This window comes from Pseudonaja textilis, chromosome 1 (assembly GCF_049901715.1).
Source record: "Pseudonaja textilis isolate UNSWEBS1 chromosome 1, rPseTex1.2, whole genome shotgun sequence".
In the NCBI taxonomy this organism is placed as follows: domain Eukaryota; kingdom Metazoa; phylum Chordata; class Lepidosauria; order Squamata; family Elapidae; genus Pseudonaja; species Pseudonaja textilis.
Genome location: NC_141990.1, coordinates 53,157,661 through 53,170,312, shown reverse-complemented (window position 1 = coordinate 53,170,312; position 12,652 = coordinate 53,157,661). Strand labels below are relative to the sequence as shown.

The 12,652-nt window shown below is 37.5% G+C and overlaps 2 protein-coding genes across 2 annotated transcripts in view; one reads left to right on the top strand and one right to left on the bottom strand.

Annotated features, from left to right (window-relative positions):
- Positions 1-1,029: 1,029 nt before the first annotated feature.
- LOC113433212 (carbohydrate sulfotransferase 9-like) lies at positions 1,030-9,348 on the top strand. Its single transcript, XM_026695641.2, has 3 exons — positions 1,030-1,356; positions 2,342-3,199; positions 9,117-9,348. Exons 1-2 carry the CDS (start codon positions 1,122-1,124, stop codon positions 3,157-3,159), a joined length of 1,053 nt encoding a protein of 350 aa, XP_026551426.2. The 5' UTR covers positions 1,030-1,121; the 3' UTR covers positions 3,160-3,199; positions 9,117-9,348.
- The window catches only part of XDH (xanthine dehydrogenase), a 60,660-nt gene continuing 55,823 nt past the window's right edge, over positions 7,816-12,652 (bottom strand). The window contains exon 36 of the mRNA XM_026695637.2: positions 7,816-12,204. Coding sequence (XP_026551422.2) covers positions 12,154-12,204 — 51 coding nt within the window. The 3' untranslated portion in view covers positions 7,816-12,153. The remainder of the gene's footprint in view (positions 12,205-12,652) is intronic.

Below are 12,652 nucleotides of genomic sequence, written 5' to 3'. Positions count from 1 at the left end.
TAGAAAATGATTTTTTAATTAACCCATTGTTCATATAAGCTCTGCTGGGCTTGAGAGCTTGATGGATCTCCTCATCTCCTGATGAGCAAACTTATGAGTTGAACAATGTCCTATGGCCTTCTCATGAGGAGCAGCTGTCTTGAGTGCAAGTAGATGATTTCTCATCCTCTCCCTATCCAAAGAGGTTTTGCTGGATGAGACTTGTCACTAGTTATGCTCATTATATAGATAGTTAAATGTATTAATTGGTAGAGGGGGGTATAAAAATGTCAGCTGAGTTCTACTAGTGGATGGGATTCCAGTTTTAATTCTAAGTACTGCATGTACAAAATATTAACTGAGTTCTCGGTCATGATCTCAGTAAAATTAAGGGTATTTAAGAAAGTAATTAACTGAACTTTTTTAGCTTGATACAACTACTCTAAAAACAATTAAGTTATTCTTGTTCCTTTGTTGTCTTTTTTCGATCCTTAGTACTTAGTAGTTATATAGAAAGGGATCTGCCCCAACACAGTTTCTGAAGCTGAAGAAAAATAGATATTTCCTTGAAGGACTTGTTATCAAAAATCTCAGTTGCAAACCAATCTTTTCTTTTGGGGTGTGGGGGGGCTTTCCTGATGTACTGTACAATACTTCCCAGTTTCTCTAGCCATTCTAACTGATGACAATAGGAATTGCAATTTATCATATTTGAGAAGTGTCCATTGGGAAGATTTTGGTGAATCCTTTACTTTTAGCTAAGGAAAGCCATTGGCTCTTTGATTATATAACATCGTTTTGTAGCAAAAACCTGGAAAGCTCATATTTATGAGACAATGATATGCCCAGAAGAAAGACAACACTCCTTGCTTCGGTCCTTAGTTAATAGAGAAAACTATTCCCTGGATTCATTTGTTATATATATGTCCCTTCTTACAACTTTTATCAGCATCCGGTTACATTGCTGCTTGCTAGAATTTAAAAAAACAGATTTAAGAAAAGTTTTTTGGGCGAGGTAGGGTTAAAGCTGAATGTGGTTGTGGGTTTTTCAGTCATGTTCAGAAAGACAACAGTGTAACATGGGATAGGGTTTTTTCTTTCCTTTTGTTTGTGACAGTTATATCAGCAAGGAAAGTCCAGGCATGTTCAAACAGTACTTTAACCTTATTTTCATATTACTGCAGCCCAGAATAAACATCCAAGAGTGTTTCTGTGGACAGTGCTTCAGGCGATTGTTGTATGTTTTCCTCAGCCGCTCTCCCTTGGGTAGGACAGACAAGACAATGCGATTTTTCCCTCGAGCCATCATCTTAATTTTAGTAGGCTTTATTTCCCTGTTATGGTGGCACCATCATCTCTCTATCCCTCAGCAGCAAGGTAAGATACCACAACCCCCCTCCCTGATCTGAAAGCAACACTAAGCTGCCTTAACTAGCCAGAGACATGTGTTGAGAAAATATAGGTGGTGGAAGACACTTTCCTATGTTCTTAGAATCAAGGTATTTAATAGGTGTCTTGCAATAGAAGCCAAGGAAATTTTAATAAATTTATTAAAACAAATGTCAACCATCTCTAACAAGTATGGCTTAATTGAAGAAAAACTCCTTTAAATCTGCCATATTCTTTCTTTTTTATACAGACATACATATCCGTTACAATTCATTGCCAATGAATCCTGGCTCCATAGCAGAGGATTCATTTTAGTGACCTGGTAACATAGAATGAACAAATAATAGTGATAGAGTAACTTATCCTCCTCTTCCTTTTCAAATAGTATCTTAATAATATAAAAATGTAACTTTATTGATATAGTATAGCAGTAAAATAAACAAACCCACTAGGTATTTATTTCAAGTGTTCATTATTTGATTGGCAACTGATAGTAGGAGAAAATATGCTCAACAACCTCCCTCCCAGCAAACTATTGTAGGGAAGGATAAACTTGTTAATATCTGGGGTTTGACATTATCGTATCAGGAAAGCAAATTGTTGAATGGGGTCTGCCTCACATGTTGCTTGGGTGGGGCCATGCAACATTTATGAGAGGAGGTGTGGGTTTGGGGTCTTTTTCTAGTTTGGTATAAGATCAGATTGTTTTGGAAAAAGCTATGTTAAGCCCATACCAGATCCTTTAAAACTATTTGTGTAAGTTTCTTGTCCCCCAAAAGTTAGGAAACAAAGTTATTGCTTACTCAGTGGCACAACTGGAGGAAACTAAAAAAAAAAAAAAAAGAAAGGGGGGAGCTTGTAGTCATAAGTATCTCTGTGGCCAAAAGGCCCTTATTAGAACTAAAGGCACAAATGTTATCAAGCAGCTGATGCTACACATACTTGAATAGCTTTCCCCATCCTATGTTTACAGACCATTTGACCAACGAAGAGGAGATGGATGTACCCCGCACATTTGATGCTCTGCTACATATTCAGCAGGTCAGAAAAAAGACATTGCGGTCTTTCTGCAGGAAAAAGAGCAAACTCACTAAGCTTCCAGCTATCCAAAAGGAAGCTTCCCAACTACTCTCTTCTATTGCAGTGAATCACAACCTTAATTTCCTATATTGCAAAATACCAGCCACCGGAGTGGAAGAGTGGGAGAAGCTGTTGGAAGTGATATTGGAGAATGAAAATGTCACATTGCAGGCACCTGTGCCCTATCACCAGGACTTTGGTAACAAAATGGCCTTGAGTAAATACAATTTGACATCAATGGAAACTCTGCTTAAAGCCTACACAAAAGTGGTTTTCATTAGGGATCCTTTCCATAGACTCATGTCTGCTTACATGCATCGATTGGCAGACAATCAAACCTTCAAAGAGTTCATTGACTATATCTTGTACAGTGGATTGAAGAATGCCAGTGTTGAGTGGACACCCTTAGTCAAGCTGTGTCATCCATGTCTTGTTCAATATGACTATATCATAATGTTTGGTTTTCTTGGCAATGAAGTACACCATTTAATGCTCCGGACTGGATTTTCAGATAACATCCAGATGCCCAAGTTCATGGACTCCAAGATCCAGAGGACATATAACTGGCTGGAAGAACAGATGTTTAGTGAATTATCCCTTATGCAGAAGAAAAGTCTTTGCCATTTCTTTCGATTTGACTTTGCTGCATTTGCTTTTCCCAGAAGTTTGCTCTGGGACCTCATATGCATTTCTGGAAACAGGATAGAATAGAATAACAACATTGGAAGGGACCTTGGAGGTCTTTGTTGAGGTAATTCCCTGTTAGGAGAATGAGCGCATACAGGGAGACGTAAAGAGAGCAGTGTTGGAATAATACACACAGAGCACACAGATACACTGTACAGTAAATGTAGGTTTTTACTTCCAGAAAGGTTTAAGCAAAGTCCAAAATAAGCAGTCCAAAATCATTCACAGGTAAATCAGTCAGTTTTTTCAATTCAGGGATAATTCAATAACAAATTCCAGTGTCAAAAACAGTTCAGTATCAGACTTACATCAAATCCAGTAATATCAGTCAATTAGGAAAAATGGAGGAACGGCAATACTTTCCAACAGAAGGAAACAGAGATACTCACTCAGACACATGCTCTTCTGAGACTAAGACTAAACAACCGAGGTTTCTGGCTCCATCTTATGGCCGTTTGAGAAACCACACCCAATTGCATGCTCTTGCATTCCCTTAAAGATATAGTACTAAAATGTTTATCCTGGTTTATATATTTCTAACCCAAATACCTGTTAGGTGACTTATATTCCTCACATTCTCCCCTTTTGGGTAAGATAATATATACAACCTTACATTCTAAGTCCATAATCTTCACAGCACGCCTTATAGAGCCTTGGGCCTTTGTAAAATGATCTGCTATATTGTTTTCTGACATACAGTATTCTAGCTTAATCATCTTACTTTGCACACATTGTCTCACATTTAAATATCTTAAATCTATGTGTTTCGTTCTTGTTTTAACAGCAATATTTGAAGCCATCTGTATTGCTGATTGGTTGTCTTCATAAATAACAATAGAATCTGTTACATTAATTCCCATATCAATTAATAATTGCTTATACAAAACTAAATCTGTACATAATAAAGACAAACGTGAGAATTCAGCCTCCATTGTTGACAAACTTAAATGTTTCTGTCTAATAGATCTCCATCCAGTCAATGCTTTTCCCAATAATACAGCAGTAGCCGATATAGATTTTTGTGTATTTATGTCTGTAGCAAAACTTGCATCAGCATATGCAGTTAAATTCAGTTCATCTTTTGGCTCCAAATACAATGCATAATGCATTGTCTGTTTCAGATAAACACACGTTTAGCAGCTTGCCAATGCCTTTCAGTTGGCTCAGCGTTAAATCTTGCTAATTAATTAACACAGTATGCAATATCTGGCCTTGACCAATTATTGAGATAAGATAAACTACCAATCAAAGACTGATAAATGTTCTTATAAAAAACAGGACTTTGTACATCACTATGGCTAAACTCCTGACTCATTGGTGTTTTAGCCGGTTTACAAAGTTCCATTTTAAAACTTTTTAGTAATTGGTTAATTTTATCTGTCTGTGAGATCTTGTATCTTCCCCTAGTTCTATCTATCTTTAAACCAAGATATTGTTTGATTTCTCCTAATCGTTTTATCTTAAATTTCTTTTTCAATAGTGAAATTATCTCAGTAGCTTCTTGTTCAGTTTTGGTGATTAATGCTATGTCACATAAATAATCGTAAATAATAACAATAATGAAATTGCACCATTATTTTCTCTTTTAAACAAACATGGATCAGCCATGCCAGCTACAAAACCTATCTTAGTTAATTCTTTAACTATACATTGGTTCCACTCATATCCTGATTGCTTCAAACCACAAACCATCAATTTCCAGCAATCATTATTATCAGTATTATCATTTTTGAGACCTAAAGGTTTATTTAAATATATAGTGTGTTGCAATGGTGCATGCAGATATGCTGTCTCTACATCCAAATGATTTACAATGTATTTCTCTTTAGCTGCCCACACTAATGCTGCCCTTAATGTAGTAGCCTTCAGACTAGGTGCAAACACCTCATCGTAGTCATTTGCTGTCTGATTGAACCCTTGTGCTACTAACCTGGCTTTATGGGTAACAGTCCCATCTGTCTTAAGCTTATATATCCATTTATATTCTATGGCATGTTTACCTGATGGTAACTTAACATTTTTGAATACCTCCAGTCTTTTTAATGATTCCAGTTCCTTATCAATTGCTTTCTGCCAAGCAGCCTGATCCTTAGCAGGATACAGTTTCAGTTCACTATAATTACTTGGAACTGTACTCACATGGCATACAACACTAGCCTGATATCTATCAGGTGGTCGTGTTACATGGGTTGTATCTTGGTAATACAGGGCTTACTGGTGGACTTTCTTGTGCCACCAGCTCCTGTTCTTCTATTTCTTCCTGTGCCTGTTCTCCTACTTCTTCCTGTTCTTCCTCTTCAATAGCTATTTGTTGTTTACTGATATCATCTTTAGGGACTATTTGGATGTCAATAATAATATCATTGCTGGATTCCTGTTCCAGTTTATCCCACCCAACATGCTCGAGAAATTTTGCACTAGCACTACAATAAACATGAGCTGTGCCTTGATCCCAGAATCTAAATGATCTATGGTTGGCCTCATAACCCACAAAAAATAATTTCTTAGCTCTATTTTGCCCTTTCAGTCTTACTTGTGAGGGAATATGCACCCATGCTGAAGCTCCAAATGTATGTAGGTAACTTAAATTTGGTTTTCTGCCATGCCAATGAGTGAATGGCAATTCACCAGTTGTTGTATTAACTACATTGTTCAAAACATGGTTACTACACATTATGGCCTCACCCCAAAGTGTTTCAGGTAAACCTGAATCAGATAACATAGTGCGAGCCATGGCTGGTAATGTTTGCCCTCTTCATTCTACAAACGAGTTATGTTGTGGTCTGTAAGGTGCAGAATGTTTATGCTCAACACCAGCCAATTTTAGCATAGTTTGGAATCTTTTGTTAACAAATTCAGTCCCATTATCAGTTACTAAAGTAATTACTTTACTTTTCATTTTTCTCTCAGCAAACTTTAGCCAGTTAAAGAAATGTTGGAATGTTTCTGTTTTGTTTTTCATAAGATAGCAGAAACCGTATCGTGAGTAATGGTCCATAATACTCAAAATATAACAGGCACCTCCTAAACTTGGTTTGTTAGGACCAATTATGTCAGCAAAAACAACCTCTAAAGGTTCTTTAGTCTTAAACCCATTTAGTCTGTTTGCAGGGGTAACCTTACTCTTTTCTTGACTACAAGCATTACAGTGTAAATACTTGCTACAAGGTTTCAATTTTACTCCCTCTGACAATTCAACAGTTTGTTTGAGCATTTTGAAATTAATGTGCCCTAGACGTCTATGTAGTAAATGTATATATTCATCATGTGGCTTAACATTGTTATAAACTGAGTTAGCTGACCATCAGCTGATCAACTGATCATCATGTATTACATATAAATCATTCTTTAATGTAGCAGTGACACTTTTACCCTCTTTCTCTATTATACAGTTATCTCCCCTAAAGTTTATTACATAACCAAGATTAACTAAAGCCCTTACTGATAACAAATTAAATTTCTGTTTAGGTACATATAATATAGTTAAATGTTCATTTATACAAGAACAATATGCAGTACCTTCACCTGATGCTTTAATCTTCCATCCATTTGCCAATGATACATGTTGTGTACTCGTGGACATCTTTACAAACCTGTTTCCATCCTTAGTAATACATTGTGATGCTCCACTATCAACAACCCACAAATCATGGTTTACAGTTGAATTGCTAGACATAGCTAAACTAACATTCTTTTCGGCCTGCTGGTGTTTGCCAGTATTCTGTCCTTTTCTTTTCTTACAGAATCTAGCTATATGTCCGCTAGCCCCACAAGAAAAACATTTCCTAACAGTATAGGCAATTGAAGATAAATCCTCTTCTTGTGGTTATTCCTTCCTCATTTGGTCCCTATCCAGCCGTCTTTTTGCTTCTTCTTACAACCTTCCACTTATGTCAGTCAATGTCAGTTTATCTCTGGGCAGTAATTCCAGTGAAGATACATAATCATCATAACTTTCATCCAATGAGGAAAGAATGATGTAAACTTGATGCAGCTCTGAAAATATCAGTTCTTTTTCATGTAGCTCTTGAAAAATTCTTTTCATGAAGTTTAAATGAGCTAACATATCTCCACCTTTCAGAAGACGTGCTCTAAACAGTTTACGTGTAAGATGTATGTGTGCACCTACACTGTCACGAACATAAATCCTCTTCAAATTCCCCCAACACCTAGCAGCAGACTCTTCTCTATGAATATGGACTAGCTGCTGGTCACTCAGTGTTAGTCCAATTATACAAAGAGCTTGTTCATTGTTCTGGTTAAAGTCAGCAAGCTTCCTGGCATCATCCTCATTAGCTGGATCCCAAGCATTTACATCCGGTGGGTCTTGAACTACATTCCATAAACCTTCTTTACGCAGAAGTAGACTGCACTTCATAGACCAGGAAACATAGTTTGTTCCATCCAACTGGGTTATCAGTGATAGACATGTTGAAGTGACTTGTGCTATCTTTATCAGGATAGTAACCCACAATAATACTGTTAATAATACTGTTTACCCAACAGTAAACAGCTGTCTGTATACAGTACTGTGCATTCACACTAACTCTCAGTTATCTGAGCCTGGTATGGCCTGGGCCCATAACCAGTGTTGAGGTAATTCCCCGTTAGGAGAATGAGCGCATACAGGGAGACGTATAGAGAGTAGTGTTGGAATAATACACACAGAGCACACAGATACACTGTACAGTAAATGTAGGTTTTTACTTCCAGAAAGGTTTAAGCAAAGTCCAAAATAAGCAGTCCAAAATCATTCACAGGTAAATCAGTCAGTTTTTTCAATCCAGGGATAATTCAATAACAAATTCCAGTGTCAAAAACAGTTCAGTATCAGACTTACATCAAATCCAGTAATATCAGTCAATTAGGAAAAATGGAGGAACGGCAATACTTTCCAACAGAAGGAAACAGAGATACTCAGACACACGCTCTTCTGAGACTAAGACTAAACTACCCAGATTTCTGGCTCCATCTTATGGCTGTTTGAGAAACCACACCCAATTGCATGCTCTTGCATTCCCTTAAAGATATAGTACTAAAATGTTTGTCCTGGTTTATATATTTCTAACCCAAATACCTGTTAGGTGACTTATATTCCTAACAGTCTTCCAGTCCAACCCCCTGCCTTGGCAGGAAACCCTACACCATCTCAGACAAATGGTTATCCAACATCTTTTTAAAAACTTCTAGTGTTGCAGCATTCACAACTTCCGGATTACTTTAGACATCAAAGAAGAATGCACAGAACTGGACTGAAGTGAAATCTCAGACTTTTACAGAATGGGGACCTACACTGGTAGCCTTGACATCTAGTGGAAGCAAATTCTATAATGTAATTATGTGCTTTGCAAAGAAATAGTTCCTGTTATTGGTCCCAAATATTCTGGAATTGTTTATAGTCCATTTTTTAAATTTTATGCTCCTTAATAATCTGCAAATAATCAAAAGCATTGTCTGGATATAAAGCTTTGGGGAAATTCTACTGTTCACATTCTCCCATAACAATGGGATCTATATTCTACTTGGATGCCAGTTGACATGGTTCATGAACCTTTGGGAGATAAATTTTGTGAAAGCATTTTAAAGTCCAAGTATATAATAACCATCATATAGGTCATGTCTACTTATGTAAAGTTCTCCATTTTTTGCCTTGGGGGGCACATTAGGGTTTGGAGACTGTCTAAAATGAAGCTCTTGCCAAATGGCTACTCTAGAAGATATAATGAACTGCAAAGCACACCCTGATCTTCAAATAGGTGCTGGGTTTTATCAAAGTATTTTAAATTAGTTTGCTCAGCAATAGTGTTGCAGGGGAGTCTGCAGCACATTTGTACTACTGTTATTAATGGCATTTCATTCAAGGAAAACCAATCTGGTGAAATGAAGAGCAAGTTTGTAACTCAACATCTCAAGAATGCCAGGTTGAAATGCCACCATGTTTTCATGTTAACATAATCATTTCATGACTTTTTTTTTTTCAGGTTGGGTAACGAGACCAGAAGCATCCACAAGAGCAGGGGTGTCAAACTTGCGTCATCATGGCGGCATCATGTGACATATTATGATTTTTTTTTCCTTCACTAAACCAGGCGAGGGCATGGCCAGCGCGTGAGGGCCACAAGTTTGCAGGCCACAAGTTTGACAGCCCAGGACCAAAGGCTCTAGATTTTAATTGCTTGAAAAAGGTTTTGAATAAAAGGAATGATGCACTTATGGTGTGTTGCATTGTTTTCCATTCAATCTTTTGAATGACCTTTTGAATTCTGTGTTTTCCACATTATTCTTTTTCTTTCTGCAATATGGAGTTATATTCATACATTCCTGCCTGAACTATCCATAGGTGATATAAAAATTAGAAACACTTTAAATTTTACTTTTGTAGCTATCAAAATTACTGTTGTGGCAGGACAGCTTTCAGCATAGTACCAATATATTACCAGTTCTGGTGAACTTTGGGACTCATTACAGTTCGTGAAAATTATTCGTATATGACTGGATGATTTAGTGGTGGTATATTGGTTTTTAAGAAGAGATTGGCCATTTGAACAAGTGATTGGAAGACCTCCAAGGTCATTCCAACTCTCTTATTCTGTATTCTATTATGTATAAATTAATGGTCCATATTTGATCTCTACATTTTGGCCATATCTAAGAAATACAGCTGAGATTGGAATTGTGTATAGAATACAACATTTGATTCCCAGTGACTGTAATTCCTTTAGGCCAGGGGTGTCAAACTCAATTTCATTGAGGGCCGCATCAGGGTTGTGTTTGACCTCAGTGGGGCTGCAGGGTGTGGCCAAGATAGGCGTGGTCAGTTTGACATGTGTTTTTGGTCACAATGGCATCCTGCAGCCTTCTGCCAGTGAAAACAGAACTCAGGGCAGTGTGTGCCTCCCTGAGTTCTGTTTTCAATCACAACGGCCTCCTGCAGCCCTCTGCCAGGGAAAACAGAGCTTGGAGAGGGTTGCAGGTCTCCCGAGTTCCATTTTTACTGGCAGAGGCATCATGATCCAGTCCGTTGCTGTTTCCAGGGCAACCCTGTGGGCCAGATGTAAGCAACCCACAGGCCAGATCCAGACTACAGGTGTTATGCCCCTGTTGGAATCTGATTCTGAGGGGAAGGTCGAGCAGCTGACAGGGAGTGGGAGTGAGGCTCCAGTGGCTGTGGAAGAAACTAGGGAAGGGCACAGTCTGGCTGGGCACCCCCTCTTCATCCTAGGGCACGCAGGGAGAAATGGAGAAGGGAACAATGTGAGTTATGTGGTTTATGGGGAAGGAAAGAGCTCTGGTCCCTTTCATTAGCTACAGCTAGGAAATCTGTTTAAAAAGGCAAATTATGCACAGCAAAGTTGATGGAAGCAAAGCGTGAATTATCTTTGTTTGTCAAGGCTTATCTGGGTTCTGGCATCCTCCCAACTGTGTGTGGGGGTTTGAGGGGCAGAGGCCCATTGGCCAGAGTGAATAAAGCTGGCTATAAATGGGTGGAGGCAGGAGGCTGGAGGTGAAGGAGGCGCAGTCAAGGGTAGGAGTCTGAAAGTCCCATTCCGAACCAGAAACTGCATCCCAAGAGTCCAAGACAAAATCAGGATCTTTGAATGATACCATTACCTGGTTTCTGAATATTTGGAAGTGAGTTTGTAGTATCTGACATTGATTCTAGGATTCTAAGATCCTAAAAGAATGTAAGGAGCTATATAGCACAAAGAGTACAATGGGATTTGATGTGGGAGAAATGCCCAATAGTTATATGGTAAACTAGATGGCTTTTAAACACTTCAGATATATTATGAACTAATTCATCTTCAGGAAGGAAGTCCAGTCAGTTCACCTATACATTTCTCTTCCTGAAATGGAACTAGTATCATCAACTTGTTCAGTATTCTTCCCATTTCTCTAATATTTTAGAGCTCCTTAACTTATCTATAGAAAATATGTTTATTGTACAATGTTTTTTATTTTTTTTTATTTGTTTTAAAATTTATGGATTTTGGACATATTCACCATGAGTACAAAATGCAATAATAATAACCCTAGCCTACAGACAAAAGTACTGTAGCATAGAATGGATAAAAGGGAGAAAATCAATATCCATGTAGTGGAGTGTTTGGTTAAATAAACACTGCACTGAACAAACACCAAACACTGCACTGAACAAACACTATAGGGCAAAATATGGGAAGACGGTCTTCCCTAATATGTCTCCTCAAATTGTGCTTTTGTGAAATCCCACAATCCTCAGTTTAGCCAAATTAAACTGGTGATAATGTTCCAAAAGTTGTGAGAAAAACAGCTTTCTATATAGGTTACTGATATCCTGTTTATGTCAACTGAAAAGTAAGCCCCACCAAGTTCAATAATCCCATGGATTTGGGTATTGGGTCATTATATGCCTCGCATCTCCTCCTTGGGGTGATTGCCTCACTCTGACTAAGGGAATAATACTGATTTTACTCTAGCAAATTTGAAAAAACAGGAAGCTGAAAACAGAGGTCAAAAGTGCCTTTGTTAGCCATTAAACTACCCCTCTCATCCTTAGTACACCAAAGAAAAATGAAACAGTGGCCTCTCCTCACTGTCTTACCATCTTCAATGATCCATCCAAAAGATTAAGAAGAAATTAAATGTGGTGATGATGATTAATTGGTTGCATCAAATCAGCCAAAGATGCATTTTTGAGGCTGGATAGCATGATTGCACTTGAAAAGTAAACATATACATAGTGTTTCCATGATCTTCACTGCAAGCTTAAAGGAACCATTGCAAACTTTCTCTTCACAAAGAAAAGAAAAGTAATTTTCTCTCTCTCCCTTTGTTATATATCACATCTGCAATAATTTATCAACAACAACATTTTTTTATCAACTGATGCTTCCATAATTAAATTATAAAGCTTTCTCAATCAATAAGGTAGACACGGAATACAGTTCTGATTTCAGTTTAGAGGTACTGCTTTGTTTGGTCGCTGGAGAAAAACCTATTTTAATAAGTGGAGCTAATTTCTAGAGACGTCTTCATTCACACGACCACAGACCATGGTTTGAAAGTTCCTGGTACAGCAGGTGGACACTAAAAGAAAAAAATGGGATGAAAACATTATAGATGCTTCAACTTTTTGCATTTCCAAGTAGGGCTGAAAATAGTTTCTGCTTGAAGTCCTGAAATCCTGAATCAATAATGCTGGACTTCATGGATCAAGAGTCATTTAAGGATGACAAAAGATGTTAATTTTGTTTTCTCTTAATAATTTCTGCAGCTATATTGAATTCAATTCATCAATCGTGAAACCTTTTTTAAAAAAAGTTGAACTGACAATTGCATGAATTTAGGAATACATTTCTCCAAACATATGCAGGTTGTTGTTGTAGGTTTTTTGCAATTGTTTCCAATGTTTAAACATTTTGCAAATAATTTTGGTAATAAAATATATCATGCTGCATTATTTTCATTAATATCTGTATTTTGATGGACTTTTACTTAATGTACTTGCCTGCATGGGCAAACTTCTAAAAGACTC

Excerpts from the sequence above, each read along its gene's own strand:
- LOC113433212 (XM_026695641.2), top strand. The coding sequence starts at position 1,122 with ATGTTCAAACAGTACTTTAACCTTATTTTCATATTACTGCAGCCCAGA. Across the intron at positions 1,357-2,341 it reads CTCTATCCCTCAGCAGCAAG|ACCATTTGACCAACGAAGAG; the intron begins GTAAGATACCAC and ends CTATGTTTACAG.